This window comes from Camellia sinensis, chromosome 12 (assembly GCF_055761805.1).
Source record: "Camellia sinensis isolate YWXY chromosome 12, ASM5576180v1, whole genome shotgun sequence".
Lineage (NCBI taxonomy): Eukaryota > Viridiplantae > Streptophyta > Magnoliopsida > Ericales > Theaceae > Camellia > Camellia sinensis.
This window is the reverse complement of record NC_138972.1, coordinates 118051743-118075336: the sequence shown is the minus strand read 5'-3', so window position 1 is coordinate 118075336 and position 23594 is coordinate 118051743. Positions and strand designations below refer to the sequence as shown.

The window sequence follows — 23594 nt, the reverse complement described above, 5'->3', positions numbered from 1 at the left end:
CGGACCGGGACAACCGGGAGGTCAACCGGCCGGTGATCCCATCTCACACCTCCCACTCAGTTTCTTATCAGATAGTCGAAGCTTCCATGTCTGATGTTTGATACAGAGAAAAAATATAAGGTTCACGCGAAATTTTCAGATACGATAGAGAAAGACATGGAAGCTTTTCAGATCAAAAGAGAAAGAAAGACGAGGGTCACGGGAAATTTTCAGAGACGATGGAGAAGGAAGGGGAAGCTTTTCAGAGCAAAAGACGAAGAAGACAGACACGTTGAAAGCGGAGAAATGAACTACGAGATGCGAAACGGATTTTCAAACCGTAATTTGAATTAATACGCGGAATCATATTTTGAGTGTTCTATCCAAACGTCAAGCGAGAATTCGCCTGCTAAAAATTAATTTAAAAATACAACCAAACACGGCCTCTATTTTTCTTCCTCCAGATTGAGCATTGTAAAAGTTAGACTTCATTGTTAGTCAGTTAAATAATTCTCGGGGGAGAGTTTAGACGGAGAGCTGGGATAATTGTGGTTTGGAGGCAGGGCTGCTTTTTTAACTCTCGAAAAAAGTCAACTGAAAAGTCAAGATTAAAAAAACATGTTTGGCATAATTTAAGAAGTCAACTTTCAAATTTTGGTTTTCATAGATTTTCATTGCAAATTGTGTAGGTTGCCCTTCAATGTTTCTACTTTTTCATTTTTTATATAAATGATCTTCTCACACTTGTAGAGAACAAAATAGTAAAATCAAATTAAATAACGACGACAACAAAATGACTTAAGTAGAATTTTTAAATTTTTCACCTAAACAAGTCTCATGTCTCATGCCACATGCAAAGAAAATATATATATATATATATATATAACGTAGTGTTTGGTAAAATTTTAGAATTAAAATTTGATATAAAATTGTATTTTGAGTTTGTGGGTTTTAGAATTATGATTTGAATGAGGAAAATTTATTTCGTTATGGGTTTTGAAGAGAGTTTTGAATTGAGTTTAAAAATTTTAATGTGACACGATATTTAATTCAAAAACTTACAACTTATAACCAAATATATAATCCAAAATTCTATTAAAAACTCATAAAAAATTTAAAAAAAATTCTGAAAATATTTTTATTTAAAATATAAAAATAGCAAGTGCCACAAAAAAACAAAAACAAAAAAAAAAATATTCCGGTCAACCGGGAGAACGTCTGGAGGGATGACCGAGTAAACGAGTTTTCAAATGCAAGTGTGAAAATAATTTTTGAAAACTAAAACTAAACATAGCATTCAAATCAGTGGGTGGAAAATTGATTACAGAGCCTCACCTAACACAACCTAAATTTTTTGGCCGAGAAGCAAATAAGCTAAGCCAAACAAGACTTTTAAGCCTGAAGAAACAAAAACAACAAATGGACCATAAAAACAAATTTCACTATCAAGACATTTGTTATTTCATTAATTTTCACTACAGGGTGAACAGCAAAAGCCAGTTCATATCAATCAGAAAAATGCTCTACAGAACCAACTGCACAAAAATGTTCTCTACAACGGTTGCGGACGAAGCTTCCTAATCAGCCACTTCTTTCTCAGTTTAACATCCAATGCCAAAAATGTTTTCGCTTTCTTTTCATCCTCCAAAAAATCACAAGCATCCAAAACAAGTTCTTCATCCATGTCGGGTAAAGCCTGGATTGCTTCGATCACATTCTCTACAGAGATTGAGTTTGATTCCTCATCATCCTTTTTCTTATCTGCCAAACAAGAAACTGCAGTTGCCATCTCACGAAGAGCGCTAGCCATGCCCTCATCCTTGCCCCGTGCTTTCTTGGAATGTGCAGGGTATGGAAGGTTTTCTAAGTGATGCTTCTTTTGATCAGAGCCACTGATTTTGAAACCCACATGTGAGGATTCCTGTACATCACCAACTTGATCATCACTAGAAACTGATGCAACTGGAGATTCGAAAGCCTTAAATGATCTATCAAATTTGATTTCAGTGACTTCATATTGTTGGCTTAAATTATGACCGGAGTGAGAGTCTCTTCCATCACTGCTCAATTCTTTACATATAACACACAAATCTTTGTAGTATGGCACTGGTCTGGTCATGTATTGTCGTGCATCTGTATGTGCCTGCATGTTATTAATGTAGACCTCGTTGGAACAGGATTTGTAATGAAAATCGAAAATTGTGGGTGTAAAAATGGAATCATCACTGTCACCAAAATTACATGGAAATTATATACAAGATGGAGGTTTTTTCAAATCTTATAGAAGAGTAGAAATAAAATCATTTTGATTCATTGTTTTGCATTGCATTTAAATGCTTCAAAAATTCATCCTGGAATAGGTTGATCATTCCATTTCAAAACAGCAGACTCCATCACTAAAGAAGAAGAAAAACAAGAAAGGGGGTGAAGTGCCCAAATTTTCAACCCTTGAGTGCGTTTGGGCACCACAGGTCCAAAGATCTTAGTTTTGTGCGATGAATTGATTAAAATGGGGGGGTCAACAAAGGGGGTGGGTGGGGGGGTAAGTAAACATATTGGAAAACAGAAACTGATTAGAGGCAGTGATAGATCTAACCAACGTAAATTCTTAAGATCACAAAAGTAATCTAACGTCTAATATCGAAAAGAACTGTTTCTTGACACTCTATGCAAGTGTTTGTGTGTGCGCATGAACTTATGATTCCAGTGATTTAGTATTGTCTATTTGTTATAACCATGAACTAACAAGGTACTTTTGATACTTGTGAAGAACAAAATCAAAATCCCGTTGGCCCTGATAAAATCCTATCTAAAATGTCGTAGAAGGGGTGATTTTGAAAAAAACAAAAGAATAGGATACACACCTTAATATAATCTTGCCAGACACAATCATCAGCCGCCACCATTTGTCTTGTTTCATCCCAGAAAAACCCATCCAAGTCAAGAAGATTCTTTATAACATTATACTGCCTCCTTAAAGTTTTATATCGATTTTTCAAAACCTCAATGTCATACTTAAAGCCAAACCTAGCATTAAACGAGGCAATCATCTCCATCCACGCATGTTTGTGAAATAGACCATCAATTTGATTCCCTTTCTGCAAATGCTCTAGCATGAGGTCAATGAAATAACGGTCCATTGGTGGTTGCCAATAAGTCCTTGAACGAGTACCAATCCTCGAGCCAGTATCTACTATAGATTGCGGCATCAAATTGTCACTGGCTTTTGACATAGACGTGCCATAGTCTTCATCAATCAGGATTTCATGAAGAACCGCCACAGCTCCCTCACTAACACTACTTGGCGGAGTGAATTCTGTCTTCGTATTATCACCTAGTTCTCCATCACCAACAGAAGGAGCTTGAGATTCTAAACCTTCCAACGATCCACCAATTTCTGATCCACGTATATTTCTGTCAATGTTAGCGTTTTCGCTAGAAAGGCTAGCTTTTCCTTCAACAGTTGCATTTCTATATATCACGCACAATTCATTATAGTATGGGATGGTTTTGATCCTGTACGACCGTGACTCAGGGTGTACCTGCAGATTAACCTGTAAGAATCCAGGAATAAATATGAAAAATCTTCCTATGTTTGGTTGAGTTTTCAAAAACTGCTTTCTTTTCTTTCCTTTTTTTTCTTTAAGAAAATAATCTAGTTTGATGGTGGTAAGCACCAATTTTTTTTTTTAGAACTTTCAAATATTATTTTCTCCCCAAAAAAGAGAAAGTCATATGAAAATGATAAGTGCTTTTTTTTTAATTTTTCACATATTTTACAAACTAGATTTTAGTTTTTTGCAAAGACAAAAAAACAAAAACAAAACAGAACAGTTCTTGAAATCTCAACCAAATCAAGTTCTGAAATATTTAAAACTGCACCTTGATATAATCGTCCCAAACTTTATTATCAGCTGTCACCATTTGCCGTGTTTCGTCCCAGCTGAACCCTTTCTGGTCAAGAAGGTTTTTTATGGCTTTGTAGAGATTTCTCAGTGTTTTGTGACGATTCTTCAAAACATCCTTTTCATATTGGAATTTGAGTTTGGCATTGAACAATGATGTCATGTGCTTCCATGCTCGTTTGCTGAATAAATGATCATCTATCCTATTCCTCTTGGTGACGTGCTCTAGCATTAGGTCAATGAAATAACGATCCATTTCTGGTGTCCAAATTGTCCTCAGGCGATCACTACCACTTCGTCCACGAATACCCATTTTCCTACAATCTAAAAGAAGGTATCAATAGGAGTATCAAAAATAAACAAAAGTCCATTATCCTCAGAGATATGAAATCCCAACAGCAAAATGAGCAACAAAATTACCACAACAAATTGTCATACATATATGTATTCAATCAACCTTCTCAACGATACATGATATTAAAAAGACACAAATAATCAAATATTCTGGCAACAAAATTGGCAGGCAGAACTAGATAAAACTCCCTCTATCTTACACTGTTTGTTGGTTCCCCATCGAGCTCTTAGCTGTATCTAATATGGATATAAGGATTTCAGGAGGATATGTAATACCTAAGGATAAATATGGGATATAATATGTTGTAGGATATGAGATGTATTATATATACAGGGGGTCACTTATACTATGTTTGGTTAAGATAGGATATAGGATCGGATAAGAAGAGAGTAATTATTTTTTACCTTTGGATGAAAGATGAGCTATATCCAACGATGGGGAATATACAACACCATGGGGGGAGTGGTATTGCATATCCCCCCTTTTGCATCATATACTATCCGGAATCCCTATATCCGGAACAACCAAACACGGGATATAGGAAGACACAAATACCGGTGGGACCCACCTCATATAACAGGGATGCTCAAAACCATCAAGTAGTGTTAATACTCATCTCTTTTAAAATCAAAGACCGTTTAGAAAACTAGGTTAGAAAAGAAAGAAAACGATTATGATTTCTCATTAAGGAGACGAATAGAAAGAAAAGAAGATACAATGGTCTTTTAGTTGTTTGCTTTGCATTTAGATGGGCAATTTAAATATTATAAATAAATAAAAAATTATATTCAGCAGCCTTTTTTTTCTCACCAAATCTCACTGATTTTTCTGAAAAAAAAGGAACATGAATTTTAAGTTGATTATTTTTCCTCATCATTTCTCTACTCTTTCACATTAATTTTTCACCACCTCAATCATTCAAACAAATGATAAAGAGTTCACTTTCTTTTAATTTCTCTTCTTTTCCCACCAAATCCCCCATCTCCAACCCTTTATTCAAACCTATATCATATTAAAACTTGGGTTAAAAAAACTACTCAAAAACCTCTCCACTCTGACTCATATTTATAGCAAATTGAGTTTTACCTTCTTTTTTTTTTATCCAAATCAAGGGAGACTCGAAGATTTACTAAAAAATTTCAAGGCCAATTTGTGCTTGCAACATTTACAATTCTGCCACTACTGAAACTTGTACTCACATTTATTTATACTTAAAATGAGTTTACCTATCAAATAAAGGTTTTACTCAAATTAAGGGTTGAGACTATAATGGCAACTATATAATTCAGGCAAGCACAATATGGAGTGGTTGGTAACAAAACTTTACAAAATCCTTTTATGGGTTTTATAATTGAGAGCTGCAAATACTGAAATGGAAAGTCCATTGTTGGATTGGATTGGACCCATAAAGAAAAAAGTACAATGTTTGAACTTAAAATTACCCCCAAAACCAAGAATAATTGAAAGTGAGACTTCCAACAGCAACCTTCACAAACAACAGACTTAAATCTCCATGGTTAAAAGCTTAAAGATATACACTCCAAAACAAATTAATGAAATAAAATTTATAAATAAATAAATATATAAAACCAGATACCATCGTCGAAGATATGGAACTCAAAACAATAACAACCCGATTTCAAAGAAAATTATGAATTTCAATTAAACTAACAATAATAATACTTTGTTGTTCCAACGAAGAACCCAGAATTGCAAAACATAAACTTTGAATATGTTAGAGAGAGAGAGAGAGAGAGAGAGAGAGAGAGAGAGAGAGAGAGAGAGAGATTATGAAAACGAACCTTGTCGAGAATTGGAAAGATTTGCCAATCGAGGGGCGATGGAGCGAGTGTGAGTTTGATGAAATTTTGGTGAGGAATCTGGTAAGGTTTGGGGGTGGGATAAGGTTTTCCAGGATAAGATGGAAACTGTTTCGTTGCTGGAATACAACGCTAACCACGCCCGTAATATTGCCCTATCCTTATCATATTCTACATTCATCACCGCCCCCAATCAAAAGTGCGTTAGCCCACCCGGGAATAAGATATTTTAGGGATTATTTGAGATAATTTAAAAAATTATATTTTTTGATTTTTAATATAAAAAATAAATAGATAATGTGATCAAAATAAGTGTATTTAATTAGGAGTGGTTTGAAATGATCTAAGTATACTTTTTAACTTTTTGTGAAATATGAATTGGGTATGGATTGAGTTTGAAGTGATGTGGTAAAGAGATGATGTAACTTAAATAAGATGGTGATTTTTTAACTTTTTTATAGTACCCTAAACAAGGCCTTAGTTTATGTCAAATAGTTCTTAATTGATTTTTAAATTTTTTATATAAAGAAGAATAAAAATATAGTGATATGATTGGATATTTTATCTTTTTTTTTACTATTTTTATTCCAAAAATAAAAATAAAAAAAAAAACCCAAACGGGGCTCGAAAGTTAAAGGACAAATTAAACTTTATCACTTTTATGTTGTACTATTTTTTTATTTTGATATTTGAAGTTTTAATTTATTTTGTTTAACTTACGTTTAAAGTTAATTTTCTTTTTAAAAATTAGGACAAATTACATAGGTCTCCTTCGAGATTTAGCTAAATTATAAATACCCCTTGAGATTTTAAAAATTATAAATACCTCCCTGAGGTTTATATTTTCATAACAAATTACCCCTGATGTTTATATTTTCATAACAATTTGCCGCCTAATTTGTTATGCAAATAGTTCATTCAGGGGAGTATCTGTAATTTTTTAAATCTCAGAAAATATCTATAATTTTACTAAATCTTAAAAGGTATATGTAATTTGCCCTTAAAATTAAGCAGAAGATATCGAGTTGCCTACCAAGTAGCATAAAAAAATATATTATTATATTTGAATTTAAGTGAGAGATGAGCCACTTTTGAGCCACAAAATTTGAGTTACGAGACATTTTCCGATAATATATCATGTGCTATAAAAGGATTCGAATCTCCAACCTTTAGAAATGTATTGTAAATGCTAACCACAAGCTATTCATGAATCTATCACGTTTAATACTAAAATAATTGTATTATAAGGCCTATTTTGGAAAATTAATAAAAAGTGATTTTTTAACTTTTAATTAAGTCTTTGATTTTTTTAAACAAATGATTTGAAAAGTTAATAAAAAATTACTTTTGACTTTTGTTTGTAATATCAAATCACAATAAAATGATTAAACTACCCCCATTCAATTTAAAATATTTATAACTTCACCCATGTAACACATTTTGATTTATGAGAGGTAGAATTGTAATTTCACCAGTGGCGAAAAATTAACTTCCGGGAGCTTCTATTTGCACACACCCATTACACTCTATACACATCTTTTTCAATAAATAATTGATTCAGAAGTAGCATTTCGAAAATAAACAATTGGTTCAGAAGTAGCTTTCCGAAAATAAACAATTAGTTCGGAAGTAGCTTTCCGAAAATGAACAATTGGTTCGGAAGTAGACTTCTGAATTTTTATCATTTTTTCGACATTCAACTTCTGAATGTGTTTATTTGATGTCCATAATAATAATTTTACTTAAAAAAAATTATAATAAAAATAATTTTTATGAAATGTGTGCAAAGAGGGGAAGGGGGATGTGTAAATAGAAGCTCCCCTAACTTCCCAAGTCAAAAAAAATATAAAAAAAAAAGTCAACTTTTAACTTTTGCTATAAATAAAAAAAAAGTGACTAAAAGCCAAGTTCTCAAAACACCCCTACGTTTATTTTAGTCGGTTTATTTTATATATATACTTTTTCTTTTCTTTGAACTTAATTTATTTTACAAATATATTATAAAATTATTTATGACATTACGGCTTGATTCCTGTTCACCCGCGGTTAAATCAATGACCCATCTACTCGCTAACTTTTCCGATTTGCTTATTGGTTTGGTTTTCAAAACATTGGCTTATATGAATTGTTTATACTTTATTTTATTTGTGTCAAACTGTTTTATGTAGTTTTTGTTTATAACTTATTAGGTAATAAATTGAAAAAAAAAATTAATTATCTAAAAATTAAATGAAAGGTGTTTTTAATTTTTAATTTATAATAAGTGACACCAAGTTACTCACGTTATTTACATGTGAAATGTAAATGTTGTATAATAAAATTAGGACAAATCTCATTTTACCCCTTGGTTTGGACCGAGTGCAAATTATTCCCTAATATTTGAAAATTACCGTATAACCCTCATGTGATTTGTGAATTAAAACGCATAGTTAGCTATTCCATCCAAATTAACGGATTGTGAGGTTCACATATCCATGAAGAGAATGAATTATGTTTTATGACCAAAATACCCCCTGCATATCTTTAAATTTACAAAAGCTTGCCATTCTTCCTCGTCCTCCTCTCTCACAGAACGACCAAGGTTGTTTCTCCAACCCTCCCTTTTTCCTGATTAGAACTAACCTTACAGCAAAGAAAATGGTGATATCAAGCTGTCAAAGATGCTTTTTGATTCAGGATGCTCCATCTCCATCAATGGGCTCCAACTCTAGATCAGGACTGTTCATGATCTTCAGTCAATCCAATCTGGGTCTCTACTATGAAGAGAGATCATATTTGTTGTAAACAAATCCACAAATTCAAACCCATTTTTCTGATTATATACAAACCCAGTTCACATATACAAATCCAAACCCATTTTGATTGCTATTGTTTGTCCCAATTGGATGATTCATTTCAGTTTCTTTACCCAAATTTGTAGCAAAAGTTCTTAAGCGAGAGAGAGACAAGCAGTGAGTAAGCACCTATTTGTTTGATTGCTTTTCGAAAACATTTTGGCAGAGTAAATCAGAAATTTGTTTATTGCTATTTTGGTAGTTAATTGTTTATCTTTTTAATTGACAGTGTTTTAAATGGAGTTTGAATTCTTCAAAAAAAAGTCAATTTTGTGATTTTAGGAATCAGGATCACCCAGTTGGATTGAGCTTTGGAAATGGAATTTGGATATAGAAGACTAGCAATAAAGGCCCAGTTGGAAAGAACAAACACGTAAAATCAATGCCACTGCAAGCAAAATTTGTGTTCATTACATGAACAAATAAAAATGGACAAACAGAAAAGGAGACAACCTAAACTCAGAGTGAGACAACCTATACTCATAGAATAAGACAATTATTGATGAGACATTGCTAGCCAAGCTGCACTGAAAAAAGATAGAAAAATGAAAAATGAAAAATGGATACTCTTTGGTAATTGAAGGATCTCTCCATTTCATGGATACTCTGTGTGTGTGTGTATATATATATATATATATGTATATTTACAGGTTTAAAAGAGAGAAGAAGAACAAGACGGGAGTATAAAAATAAATTTATACATTCTGTTAACAGAAGTTAGTATGCGTTTTAGTCCATAAACCACATAAGAGTTATGTAGTAATTTCCGAATATCAGGAAATAATCTCCATCCAGCCCAAATCACAAGGGGATAAAATGAAGTTTGCCCATAAAATTATAGAAAATTACATACGAAAGTTGAACTCAGAAAGTTATGTTCAACCTATTTGGGGTCAAATATTTTCTTTGGAAAGTAATTTTTGGACCTTTGTACATCCGTACACCAAAAGATATTTGTAAATGAGTTTAGGTGTATATTTTAAAACCAACCTGAATCACACCGGGGCTCGATTTCAAACGTATTTAACACTAAAAACTATACTCATACAGTTCATTCGTGAAACCATACTCGGTAACCAACAAACCTGTTAGATAATCAATTATTCTAAAATCTTAATTTTTACAACATAGACTAATGTATATCAAACTAACACTTTCATTCACATGGGATCCTATTCACATGGCGATAAAATCCAAAACCAAACCAACCTGTTTGATCACCAATTGCTCCCAAAAAAAAGAAAAGAAAAATAAACTTAATAATGTATATCCAACTAACACTCGCGTGAAACCCCATATCAAACATGGAGAGACAAATAGACTGAAAAAATAAGGTATAAAATGATAGAAAACTAGATAGATGAGATTGGACCTAAGACTTCTTGATACCATGTTAAATCACCGATTGTCCCAAAAGCTTAACAGAAACAAACTCGGCTTATTCACAACAAAGATTTCAGTTCACTAAAGCAATCCACCGGCAACAAAAACTAGACAAGTAGTTTTTCCACTGAGACCCTCATACGTCCTTCATAACATCCACCAGACCAAATTATTGTAAGAGAACAACTAATCGCCCTAAAAGCAACATGCAACACATCAGCCATTTCCTCAATCAGATCAGATAGGTTGGTTAAAATGGATGTTTTGAAAGATTGCTTTGCACTATCTAAAAAAAGAAAGAAAGATTGCTTTGCAACCTCTGGACATTATGAATCATATATTCCAACTAAAAACCTACATCATAAATCAACCAATTATCACATTTGGAAACAATAATGCAAATTTAAAGCAACCATGTAATTCAGGCAACAAACATTTTGAAAGAAAGAAACCTGTTTTGAAATTAACTGGGTATAGCTGTGTATGTGCAGACTAAAAGTACAAATTTTCATCATTATCTCAGACAATTGTCGAGTTTCTCTGAACACTGACTAAACAGAATTGGTGGTTCCACCAACATATCAAGATCATCAACAGTTTCTATCACCTTACACAACAAAATAAGCGAGAGGCCATCTGGATTTCAGGGTGCGTTGCAGCCCAAAACCTAACTGATGGCTCACAGAGCCTGGCTGAACCATAAGCATTTTTTACCTGATACTTTGAACTCTATACTCTAAGAGAAAGCTTACATACTATAAGATGAGAAGAACTAAACAACACTGCACAATATTCAACCAAGCTGTGAAGACAACGAGGGTTTTCCTAGCAAAGTTAGCATTTGACATTGTTCATTCCCAAAACTGACCTCGAAGACCCTTTGAAAGAGAAAGAAAGGTGTTGAAAGGCACTACATGACCCCATCATCGCCACTGTGAGTAATGAGAACGAAAAAACTGAAAATCAGGAAGAATGACATGCAGACGCTGGAGCCAATTGCCGGCAGCTTGCATTAGAGAGTTTTCTTGCTGGCACTCGTAGGGTCCACTTGGAGTCAAAATTGAACCTTTCAGCTTGTAGGAAGCAAGGCCAAAGACTGGCAGAGAAAGCTTTGAAGATGCATCAACACCGCCATGTACCTTCCCACCACTTGCACCATGAAACTGCACCTGACCATTGCCTGTAAGAGTAGCAATACATATATCAAAAAAATAAATACATCACAAGAGAATATGGGAGTGCAACTTTGACAGACACTGAGAGCTTGTTTGAGATGCAGCTTAAAAAGCTGGTTAAAAAGCTGAAAAGTCTGTTTGTCATTGACTAAAAAAGCCAAAAAACAGCTCCACTTTCCCACTCACAAAAAACAATTGCTTTAGCTACTTCCCAAACACATTAGCTTTTTTAGCTTCTAACGAGAGAGAGAGAGAGAGAGAGAGAGAGATACTTCTAGAGTGTGTTGACAAAGAGTGGAAGGTCAAAAAAGATGCATCCAGATCCCGTAGTGTTGGGCCCATAGGTATTCTATATATTGGGTACCTGCAAGCAAGATTTATTTACCATAAAAGAATCAGTGCGAGGATAAATGGAATGAAATTCTAAACTGCAACACACATATTTTCTAATTTTGCAAAATAACATACCAAGCCACAGAAACCCAACTTGTAGGCAGTAGATCACAGCTCTTGTACTTACTAAGCTCCGGAAACTGAGATGTGAGCACCGTAATCTGTGGGGATGAAAGGCGAAAGTGCAATGAGTTTCATGTCAGGACAAGCAAATTAATGGAAATCAACCAGAATGCAGTAATCTCCAAGAAGTGAGCTTGCCTTATCAGTTAGAGGTTTGCGATTATGTGGTTGTTCCTGTTCCAAATATTCAAATATGAGCATCCCAGGTGAGTTGCAGATCTCTGCTTCGTCACTGGATGAGCTCACAAGAGATTTATCTCTCAAAGAGAGTCTGTACATTCGGTGGGAGTTCAAGTTCATGAGGTTATGCTGACTCCATGACCCATCATATTGGGCCCGTCTATCTGCTTCACAGTCGCTGCTACCTCCACTACCAGCGTCACTCTCCTCACCAGGCCTCCTGGTAGATTTATAAACAAATGATCATAAGATGCAACAAGCATATAATAAAATTTGCATGAACGCAAGTTGCTAATGTGGGTGCTTGGGAAGTGGCTTTTTTTTAGACTTTTTGGCTATTTTAGTAAGCTATTTTAGTTTTTGTGTTTGGGAAGTTGGGTTAAATTTTTGGGTCGATTATTGTATTGAAAAATGTGTTTGAAATGATGTTTAAAGTTGAAATGACAAATTTGCCCCTAACCTTATTTTTTCCAAAATCGATCAATAGGGGTAAAATCGTCATTTAACTGTCTGAAGCCTACACTGTTGGTGACTGTAGGCTGCTGTGCTGATGGACAGCCGCTGCTTTTCAATTATTATTATTTTTTTTTAAATCAATGGGTTAGGTGAGGCTAAAAGGTTTTTTTGCCATTTGAGGGGACAATAGCCTAACTCAAAGGTTCCCAAACACCGCCAATGTTACCAATAAATTTTCCAATTCAACCAACCAATGCAATTTCTCCTAACAATGAGGCTCAAAATGCATGTTGAGGAATAAGGCTCACTGGTGAACTAGCAAGTTGCAACATAGGTCAATTTGCTTAGCCACTTGAGACATCTGAATGAGATCATAAAGTTGACAAGACAATCAAATGACATGTATTACGTCATCCTACAATTCAACCTTTTTCGTTGACATACCTAATTAACTCAGGCAATTAGGTTACTAATATAAACGTAGGTACATGAGTCAAGCCCACCACATGTCAGATCCACATTGTTGCCACATCACCTCTAGTGACTGCTCCTACAACCCTTGCATGCCACATGTCGACCCTGTGAGGCGACACGTGGACCAATCATCTAGATTGAGCACCATCACTGGGCTCGCATTTGCTGAGGCCACTAGGTCTCAGGCACTGCTCTACGTTAGGCTCACTTGGTCGCCTGGCTCACCAGCAATCCACACTAAGCAAGGCCCAGCCCAGAGTCTCAAAGAATCAAGATGCGTCGCTTATGCTCTGACTGGTAGCAGGAGCTAGGAACCTCACTCAGGAAGGACCACCAAGGAATTTGTGGACTAGAGGCTAGTGTTGAAGGGACTGTCCAGGCACACACCGAGCTCCCTCTCAGGGTGAGGACCACTCAGACCAGTCTTAATAGAAATGGGGCTTGACCAAGACATCTAATACCTTGATGGTTGTATCACACCTACCTACCTATGAGCCACTCTAACACACCCAAAAAAAGGATGTATCAAAATACACATTAAGCTGAAACAAAATTGACCTTGGGTATTTCAAACTATTAAAAAGTACACAGTCTTCTCCCATTGTCCACTTGAGTTAATATTTATTGGTAAAAGAAAAAATAAACAATAAAAGATGGCAAAGAATGACTAAAATCAGATAAGGAAGAGGGGGAAGAAATGTTAATGCCAAAGCACAAAGAGAAAAGTAGCTACCTTGACAAAACTAAAAGCATCAGTCAACCACCAGACATATTTCCTATATCGAGATGAATGAATATAACTTCGAAAAATATTATACTCTACCAAAATTATAGTTAAATGACTAGATATTGAATACAATTCAATAAAATATGCCTATTGATGCTTCATAAGCATCTATGAATAATTCTGAATAGCTTAAGCAGCATTCATTGAAAACATTTAGACATACATAAGAAGAAAAGAGAATCTATTGTAGGTCACCTGCGTGTTCAAGCTTTGCCTGCCTGGCTTTCTTTTTTTGCCCCTTTTACGCTATGTTTGGTTGGAGGATTTGGGAAGAGATTTGAAAAGGAAAAAGGAAAAAGGAAAAGGTCTGTGAAACTAGGTGAAATGTAGGTATATTTTATTCACATTTCACATACTTTTTCCCTTTTCCTTTCCTTTTCCTTTTCCAGATCCCCCAACCAAACACAGTATTAAGGAATATCCTTAAGGAAAAATCATGTATGTGCATATTTATTTGTATTGTAGATAAAATATCAGCAATGCAATTTCCACAGAAAACAAAAAGCATACTTTGCCTTATAAAACAACAGCACAGACTAAGGCTATCAAACAAAGATTTGCAAATTTAAAATATAATAATTATTTAACACCTATAATATAATATCAATAGTTCTCAAATAACAATCAGTTTGTTTGTTTTCATTTTTCAAAAAACATTTTTCAGAAAATTTTACTTTCTTATTTTTTGTATTTTTTTGTTTTTACTGAATTTTTTTAATATTTTAAGCAATTTTTTTACTTTTTAGACGCACCTAACATAAATACACCTAAAAAGTAAAAAAATTGTAAAAAAAATCTTTTAAAAATTTACTAAATATCAAAAATACAAAAAAAATACAAGAACTCAGTACATTTTTTGTATTTTTATGTATTTATTAATTTTTAAAAATATTTTTTCACAAATTTTTTAAATGTTTAAAATTTAAAAAATATTCACTAAAAACAAAAAAACACGAAAACCAAAAAACTCAGCTTTCAAAAAACTTAATCTAGAAAACTCAAACCAAACACATTGAATAAATCTATACCAAATTTTAAAAAATGCATTAATTGATACAATATAACATATCCATAAAAGAAAATGCATACAAATATCATACACTCAGAAACAAGCATGTGAGGCGGGAAAGGTTTAGTTAAAATATGAGGCAGAGCCAGAGCGAGGCTCTACCATGTACCAACACAATTAAGGTATCAAAATGTATAGTTTTTCCTTGACATCTTTCTTAATTCATATAACTTATTCTCATTTTCTTATTTATGCCAGACTAAACTTACTGTTAACACCCTATTCAACATCAGATTTTAACTAACTGCTAATGTGGCTGTGGCTGGTTGAGGTACCGCTCTTTCTGATGCGGGAGCTATTTTTCCACAAGTGAGAGACCTAGCAGCATCCAAATCCACTAGTACGATTCATCTATATATGGATCACTTTTGCTTTGTCCCCAATGGAATGATCTGGATCCTTGCGAAAAGACCTCTAAATCCGACGACCTTGACAGAATAGCTCCCAATTAGATCAGAAGGGACTTGAGACCATAAGGTCCATAACCCACAGTGCAAGATTTTCTCAGTCGGGAAATGAATAAGCTTAGCAAACCTGATCTGCAGTATATATTTCAGTAATCCCTTTTTTGTTGAACCCTCATCATCGTCTACAAACACTTGATATTTCAATGGTTGATATTTGAAAGATCTTGGAATCTATTCAGGTTAAATATACTCTCCTATTTTGTTCAAAACACAAATACTAATTTTAAAATAACATACAGAAAATTTACAACAATGCCATTCAGAATATCTTTCTTAAGCCCGTAATGAATTAAAGCTAAAGACCACTATAAAGTTAAATGTTTGACTATGCTCCTTGATCACAAAATCCAATATTCTACTTGAAGATGAACAAATTAATTAAAATTGAAAGGTTTTTTCCAATTTGGACACATTTTGCTCCTAAGCTAACACAAGTTTCTTATCATAAGAACTAAGTCCAGCTCAATGAAAACGGCCTCATGACTTGGAATATAAACAGGAGGTTCTAAAATGCATCTGTTCACTTCAGCAGTATATTATAATGTGTGATAATGGCATGTATATAAAATAAAGGGAAAGAAAGAATATAAAAGGATTTTGTATGCCGATGTTAAATCCACAATAAACCATTTGGCATTAATTGTTGCCAACTTAAGTAAACTATCTAAAAGCCTTAATTAAAAGCTTATTACACATGTCTTGAGGATCATCGTAGCATGGAGGAGGTAAGGTAAAAGGACTAGCTCCGAGTCTCCCATGAGTGCACCTTACTTCTTAAGCCTCACATAAAAGACCCAACTTATCAGCCCAAGCACAACATCAGGAGGAATCAAACCTAGGACGTCCAAATCTACAATCCCATGGCTTAACCGACATAAACAAAACAAAGGTAAATTCACAAGAATGACACCTTAACAGTTCATATTAATTCTCAGCTTCTTCTTTTTTTTTGTTTTTTCTTTTTTAGAAATTTCATTTTAGTTGTCAATTATTGATAAATTACGAGTCAGAGAAACATTTCACCTTATTTTCCAACTTATTTTTTCAGTGTTCATAAAAAAATTACATGGAAATTCTTCTACAACCACGATGCACGTTGCCTTAATAAATGTCCTAAAACTGCAACCATTAGCATAAAACATAGATTCAAATATCCATTTAACTTTATTTTATCTATTTTTTTCTCTCTTTTATTTTTGCTTTGTGTATATGATAGTTAAGTAATTATTTCAAATATCACATTTGTATATGTATGCATGCCTATTTTAAGTGTCTGTGTGTATAAATGGATTGGTGCCTGCATCTTTTAGAATATACAATAATGGAACCATCTACCACTCATTCTTGCACATCATATATGAGCATGTGTGGATGCCTATGTTACACAACAACTCAAAATGGTTGGGTGCATGTCAAACACAGAACAACATTATTCACCCAAAAAACACAGAACAACATGGTACATATAGAATTAAGCATCGAGCATGGTTGAAGAGACATCGACAATCAAAAGTTACAGACAAAGGGATAACTAAGCACAATATGCATCCCTTACTTTTTCTTTTCTTTTTTATGTTTTTATCAGCAACAAAACAAAATATTATTAATTTTTACAAAAATCAAGAAAACGTGTTTGTTACTTTAAGGGTTGTTTGGAATGATCTAAATAAGTATATTTTTTTGACTTTTTACGAAAAGTTGTGCAATGTGGTCAAGAGGTGATGGGATCCAAATAAGAGGTGATGTGATTCAAATAAGATAAAAAGATGATCTAAAGTAGATCACCCCAAACAACCACTTAATCTGAACGTAGCCAAACATCCTTGAAGGACATGAATGATTAAAAATTCATTTTATGATTTGACTTGTAGAATGAATCCCAGGTCTTGTCATTGTGTGTTGACAATTGACACCAGATTTGCAAGGTTCTGGTTCCAAACCCGAGTTTTAATGAATGAATCCCCAGTTAGGGTTGTTTATTTCCGGTTATGGGTCAGTCAGTTGTTAATTTATCTCCTCTTGCTTTCAAGGTTGGAAAGATGTAATTGAACCTCATATACTTTTGGTATCTTAAAATTGGAGTAGGAGGTGGGGTGTTCGAGTTTTGGAATAGACAGCAGGAGAGAACACCAAAATCTCTCTCTGGAGTTGTGCGCCTAGGCGGAGGGTGTATTGTGCTCGTGTAGAAAAGACAAAGGAGAACAAAATTTGTAAAGTGGTGCAATTAGTCAGAGGTATTGGTGTGCTCAACCGGAGGGCCATAGAGAGTTAGCTCGAAATTGGAAAATTTACTTGAAATTGGTGCCCCCAAGTAAAGGTATTGATTTGGCCGAGCGAAGCTCGTGAATTAGGTATTTTCTAGTGACGTGGCTTGTTTTGGGCCACTCTTTTACACCTTTTCCTTTTCTTATATGCATGAAATGTAATCACTCATTCACTCTTTCACTCTCTATATATATTTCTCTTCTCTCTCTCTTCCATCTCTTCTCTCTTTGCCCTTTTTCACCATTGTTACTTCTCTAAGCTTAGATTTGAGCTTCAAGAAGTTAGTGTTGATTTGCAAGTGGACCTTAAAGTTAGAGAGCTCCTCAAGGGTTTCCACCTTCTTGCTTCAAATTGTCATTTCATCGCATTTTGCATTCTTAGATTTTCCCTCTCTTCTCTTCTTTGATTGAGATAGGGATTATCTTCTCTTCCCATGTGGTATTGTGTTTTTCCACTAGTTTCTTTACATTATTGCACATTTTATATGGTAGAATGTTGTTGGAAGTTGAATCCTTGATTTATAGTTGATGAATGTATGTAATAGAATTTTCTTGCTGAGACTTACGACATATGATAGCATAAATTTGGGTATTGAGCATGTCTAGGGAAAAAACCAGATTAGTGGTATTAGAGTTTGGGATTCAAACCCTTGATCGTTAGGAATGTATGCTTAAATTGAAATTAAGGCATGTTATGATTTTTAATTGTTAGTTGAGATGAAATTAAAAGCATGAAATGAGTGGGTATTTTGGTTGCATCCTTCATAAGGAATTCGAGAATAACTTCATGTGGGTGCTTGAGTTTTTTTTTTTTGGGTGGGTAATGGGTGCTTGAGTTATGATTTTGAATGATGGAAATGGTAAATGGTGAGCTCATAATAGAAATTGAATGAAATGAAAAATTGGAGGAAATTGCCTCAAAAATTTGTCAAAGTGTTGGGTGTGTTGAGTATACATCGTGCTATTGTTGTTCATGGGAACCGCCAACCTGCTTAAACCGTTCAAACCAGCCTGACCCATGAAGACAAGGTCGGTTTTAAACAACCATCTAGTTGGTTAGGGTATTATTGTGAGTGATTTCGTGGATTCACAATCGGGAACAAGGAGATGGAAATTACACCCTGCCAACGCAATCGATATAATATTGCATATTATAACTTTGATCCTCCACGTGTTGAATGCTTGTTGGCTCTTCGGTTAGCCTTATCTCTTTGTACCTAACAGTTGACAAGTTGTGTCACACTCCTATACCTTTTTTAACTTCTCTCTCTCATAATCTCACATTTATTTTCATTCCAAAAGTAAGCCTAAACCCTAAAAGATCATAAAACTAAGAGATTTTAGACTTTTCACTCTTAGAGGTCTCTCATCTCTCTTCCTTGGAACTCAAAGACAAAAGCTTTCTCTCGTCTCTCAATCTCTCTCTCATCTCTGCATCTCTCTGTCTCTTCCCTCCAATCTTCAATCTTGGATCTTTCCTCTACAATGGTTGTAGACAATGGCGGTTACCAACGGTGGTAGTGGCATTGAGTGATGGCAGTAGTGTCTATGAGCAATGGGCGTAGCATGTTGAGTCTCCCCTCTCTCTTTCCCCTTTTTCCCCATTTTCTTTCATCCATTCTCTTTCTCTGACAAATTTGTTTGTATATATGAGTTTAGGGTTTTTTATTTTGAACTTTGAATCTTATTTTTTCCATTTTTTTTCCCTCCAACCTCATTCTATAACAAATCTTCGAAATCGAGAATAACTTCTTCATGTGGGTGTTTGAGTTATGATTTTGAATGGCGGAAATGGTAAAAGGTAAATAATGAACTCGCATGAGAAATTGAATGAAATGAAAAATTGAAGAAAATTGCCCAGAAAATGTGTTGTGTGTTGAGTATACATCGTGCTAGCACTATTCAAGAGAATCGCCAACCAAACAGACTCATGAAGACATAGTCATGGTCAATTTCAAACAATCACAGGGTCGGTTGCAATTTGATTATGAGTGGTTTCTGGAATTCGCAGTCGGGAGCAAGTTAATGGAATTTACACCTAGCCAACCCAAACCAACTGATAAAATATTAAAATTTATAACTTTGATCCTCCAGGTGTCGATAGCTTGTTGGCTCCTGGGTTAGCCTTGTCTCTTTGTACCTGACGGTTAACAAGTTGTGTCCCACTTACCGATACCTTTTTCAACGAATCTCTTATAATATGATTTTTTTTTTCATTCCAAAAGTAACTCTAAACCCTAAAAGAGCATAAAACTAAGAGTTTGGAGACTTGCTTCCATCATGGAGGTCTCTCGTTTCACTCTTTCTTGGAACTCAAAGACAAATGCTCTCTCCCATCTTTGTGTCTCTCTTTTCCATCAAATCTTCGATCTTTGATCTTTCCCTTTGCGATGGCGGTAGATGATGGCAGTTACCAATGGTGGCGGCGGCATTGAGTGATGGCAGTGTGTTGATGAGCAATGGACATGGCATGGTGAGTGCCCCCTCTCTTTTTCCCCCTTTCTCCCCATTTTCTTCCCTCCATTCTCTTTCATTTGCAGATTTGTTTGTATATATGAGTTTAGGGTTTGTTCTTTTGAACTTTATATACTTTTTTTTTTCCCATTTTTTTCGTCCACCTTCATTCTATAACAGATCTTCGAAAACAACCGAACCGATCACCAAAACCAATTGCCCTGACTCAGTCAATTTCAAACAGTAGGTCAGTCCACAAGGGATGAGTGATTTCCTAACCCGATGATGTTAGTTCAGTTGATGAGCCAAGGGTAAAAACTATCCAAACAGGCGCGTGAACACCCCTACATCGTGCAAATTGATTTTGTGTTGAAAACTACCATATGTGGTAGAAATTTGTGTGAGTTGTTTTGTGAAATAAAGCAACTTGTGCTTGAAGCTCCAGGGTGAAAGACCTGAAAACATGGCCAAATTGATAACGAGTCTTTCAGGCTAGCATGTTGAGCTTACCCCTTGCTTTTTCAAGGGTCAAGCTTAGGTGACCACTTTGAAGTCCTACATTATTTCTGAGAACTTAAACGGAGTTACAAATTTGTAAACAATACTCTAAATTTGTAAAAATAAATAAAAGACATCTTCACACTCAAAAAAATAAAAAAAAATTGAGCAGCCACACTCAAAAAAACATTCACTGACACTTGCAATTTCTTGCTAAACAAATATAAGGTTCATTTGAAGATCAAAACGAACAAGCAAATAAAATAACATATTTGGTAGTAATCGTAGCCAGCTCATAAACAGAATATTTATTGCACTGGACTATGGCAGTAATTAACCAAGGACACCATTTCCCGGACAAAGTTAGTTATGGTTAACGATCCCATAGATCGTTTTAGGATATTATCAAGGAAAGTAGGGCCCATATCATAAATACAAAATTATGAACGATATGGCAAAAACCCAAGACCAAGAGACGTGCGGATGAAGCCTCACATAATGGTAGTTACAGCATATGTTACCACCAAGATGTTCTTTGAATGACTCATGCCAAAAAGCAACACATTACATATTCAATTCCAGAGAATACACAAAACATTTGTACGTGGAAAAACAATTGTAAGGCCACGTACCTTATAGAACTCAACATAAAAACCTTTTTAGCACACAACAATCATCAAGCCACCATTTTAAAACTCAATGCAATCAGAAAACTTTTTCTTTCATGATTCACTAGTCTTGGTGTGCTCCTCCACACCTTTGTCTCTGTTTCCCCTAATACCTTTTCTATCATTCATGTGGCCAAATTTAAGTTACTGGTCTCAAACTCATTCTTAGTTCAAGAATGACTTGCGAATTATGGTAAATTCCCTCTCATCAATAAGAAAGAACAGGAAAGTTGTTGCACTTTCCATGTGATCATGTATGACCAATTACGATCTTTGGATTGTCTTTGATTTTGAATTGATGAGCATCTTAACAATTCAATGAAGAAAAGACCAGTTAAAAAAATAAAATACGAACTGAACCCTCTCTGTCACAAAACACTTTATTTCCCAGTAAACCATCACAATATAGACATCTGAAATTCCATATTCACTGGTCTCCCCATGCATCTCAGCAGACAACTCCTTGGAAAATTATGTGGCAAGCATAATTGCCAATTTGCCACACCTTAGGTTTCATTCTTCATATTGTAGTCGATATTAGAATGGCAAGGAGCATGCCGGTAGATGAATTACAATAGTACATCAAGGTGAAAAATCTTAAATAGATGAGTATATCACTGCTTGGAGATAAAAAGACACAACTACTAAAAGAATGATTAGGTGTTAGTATTATACGACCAACTTGTGTACAAAGATACATAATAATCAATGAATGTCAACAAGCCACGAAAAGATATGCATCAACACCAAAGCAAGTATATTTTGAATGCAGTTGGCCGCAATAAAAACATAATCAACATGGACTGGTTAACATATAAGTAAAAGATTATCAAGAGGCTCACCTAAGCCTTGCAGGAGACTTCGCTGGGTCCACGTACAACTGTATACCCGACAAGTACGGAACATAATACTGTATAATTGAATCTTCCCAATTCAACAAGAGAGGCACCCCCACACCATATACACTCCATTCTCTCAAAGACTCCCAAAGATCACCAAGGCAAAAGTATGGTTGCATGTCAGATTCCCGATTTCTCCAACCCTTCGCATTTACCTGTAACTTCAAAATTCCATCACTAAAGAACTAGTCAAAGAAGAGAAATTGAAGTAAGTACATAAAAAATAAAAATTGAATCATGAGTATATAGCAAGTTGGTTTTTCAACAATTAAAAAGTAAAGTTCAGTTGAAGCAAATACACCATTTTGTTTTTGTTTTTTTCTCGAATGACCGATATAAAAATAAGGTTGAGAATTCAAAATTTTCTATTCTTGCCCTACATTTTCTCATTAACCAAACAAAGGCACAGGGCATTTTTATAACAAAAACCCCTAATTTTTTCCATACCTCGGAGAAGAATTGAGCGGGAACGAAGGGAGTAACAGATTCCACTAGACGATCCAAGTTAGTCACACTCATCGCCGGTCTGGAAGGAGAAGATGAAAAGACTGAGGGCGGTTTCGACAATGTGGTAGTCGAATCGTCCGAGTCAGTCCAAGTATCCGCCTCCACCACCGCCGCCTCCGACTTCACCGGCGTCGGAAACTGCCTCTGCAACCGTTGCTGCTGCTGCTGCAACAAAAACTGCTGGTGGCGCCGAATCGCCGGCGGGTTGTAGAATCGGTCTCCGGCGTGGGTTCGAGACACCGCGAAGCCTCCCGAACCAGACATTACTTCAAATTCGATATATACGAATATATATGTTTGCGTGTGTGTGGTGTTTGAGAATTGAGATGGAATGAATTTGAGAGATCAGTGAAATGGGTGAGAATTGAGAAGAGTTTGAGATGGGAATTCAGGAAGAGAGAGAGAGAGAGAGAGAGTGTGATTAGGGTTTTTGGAGGTTTTAAGAGGTGTTGAGACGTAGTAGAGAGAAGAAAGAAGAGGCCATGAGTGAGTGTGTATGTATCTGTGTGTGTCCGTTTGGCTTTGTTTGTTCGGACAAGAGAGATATGTGTTGGCAACAACACACAAAATCCCGACTGGCGTAATAAAGAGACGAGTTTAGGCCTCTCGCCCTTTTTACGTGCCGAGTTTTGCATTGCTCAGCGTTTGCTGGCTCCACTCTGCGTCCCTAATAAAAAAAAATTAAAATTTATTGAAGAAAATAAAAACATTAAAAGATAAATTCTAGCGGCTCATGTAACTAGGGGTGTGCATAATACCGTCGAAATTGTCGAAATCGTCAAAATCGCACTGAACCGCACCGCCAAAGTAAATTCGTTATTATTTGTCAATCGAATCGCCTGTTTTTGGTAAGAAAAATGACAAATTCTAGTGACACTTTTATCAATCCGCCGGTTTCTATTTT

The 23594-nt window shown here is 35.1% G+C and overlaps 2 protein-coding genes across 6 annotated transcripts; both read right to left on the bottom strand.

Annotated features, from left to right (window-relative positions):
- Positions 1–1416: 1416 nt before the first annotated feature.
- On the bottom strand, positions 1417–6280 carry LOC114289833 (L10-interacting MYB domain-containing protein). 4 transcript variants are annotated; one of them, XM_028233649.2, is made up of 4 exons: positions 6042–6280; positions 3862–4208; positions 2844–3521; positions 1417–2122 (listed from the first exon to the last, which is right to left on the bottom strand). In XM_028233649.2, exons 1-4 carry the CDS (start codon positions 6238–6240, stop codon positions 1532–1534), a joined length of 1815 nt encoding a protein of 604 aa, XP_028089450.2. In that variant the 5' UTR covers positions 6241–6280; the 3' UTR covers positions 1417–1531. The 4 variants fall into 4 exon arrangements, with proteins under 4 accessions (XP_028089450.2, XP_028089448.2, XP_082755826.1 ...); XM_028233647.2 differs by having other exon boundaries at positions 2844–3533; positions 6042–6262; XM_082899700.1 differs by having other exon boundaries at positions 3862–4201; positions 6042–6250.
- A 4430-nt stretch (positions 6281–10710) lies between these two features.
- On the bottom strand, positions 10711–23353 carry LOC114289834 (uncharacterized). Of its 2 annotated transcripts, none has more exons than XM_028233651.2 (6): positions 22631–23353; positions 22127–22338; positions 12106–12367; positions 11920–12005; positions 11724–11815; positions 10711–11456 (listed from the first exon to the last, which is right to left on the bottom strand). In XM_028233651.2, exons 1-6 carry the CDS (start codon positions 22952–22954, stop codon positions 11200–11202), a joined length of 1233 nt encoding a protein of 410 aa, XP_028089452.1. In that variant the 5' UTR covers positions 22955–23353; the 3' UTR covers positions 10711–11199. The 2 variants fall into 2 exon arrangements, with proteins under 2 accessions (XP_028089452.1, XP_028089451.1); XM_028233650.2 differs by having other exon boundaries at positions 22127–22344; positions 22631–23333.
- Positions 23354–23594: the final 241 nt, after the last annotated feature.

Bases quoted from the DNA above. Each gene is read 5' to 3' on its own strand.
- LOC114289833 (XM_028233647.2), bottom strand. From the start codon at position 6,240: ATGAATGTAGAATATGATAAGGATAGGGCAATATTACGGGCGTGGTTA. The intron at 3,534-3,861 runs GTGCAGTTTTAA...GGATTCTTACAG, and splicing joins TTTGGGACGATTATATCAAG to GTTAATCTGCAGGTACACCC. The intron at 2,123-2,843 runs GTGTGTATCCTA...AATAACATGCAG, and splicing joins TCTGGCAAGATTATATTAAG to GCACATACAGATGCACGACA.
- LOC114289834 (XM_028233650.2), bottom strand. From the start codon at position 22,954: ATGTCTGGTTCGGGAGGCTTCGCGGTGTCTCGAACCCACGCCGGAGAC. The intron at 12,368-22,126 runs GTGAGCCTCTTG...TAAATCTACCAG, and splicing joins AAGTCTCCTGCAAGGCTTAG to GAGGCCTGGTGAGGAGAGTG. The intron at 11,457-11,723 runs GTATCTCTCTCT...CTACTCTTACAG, and splicing joins TTTGTCAACACACTCTAGAA to GCAATGGTCAGGTGCAGTTT.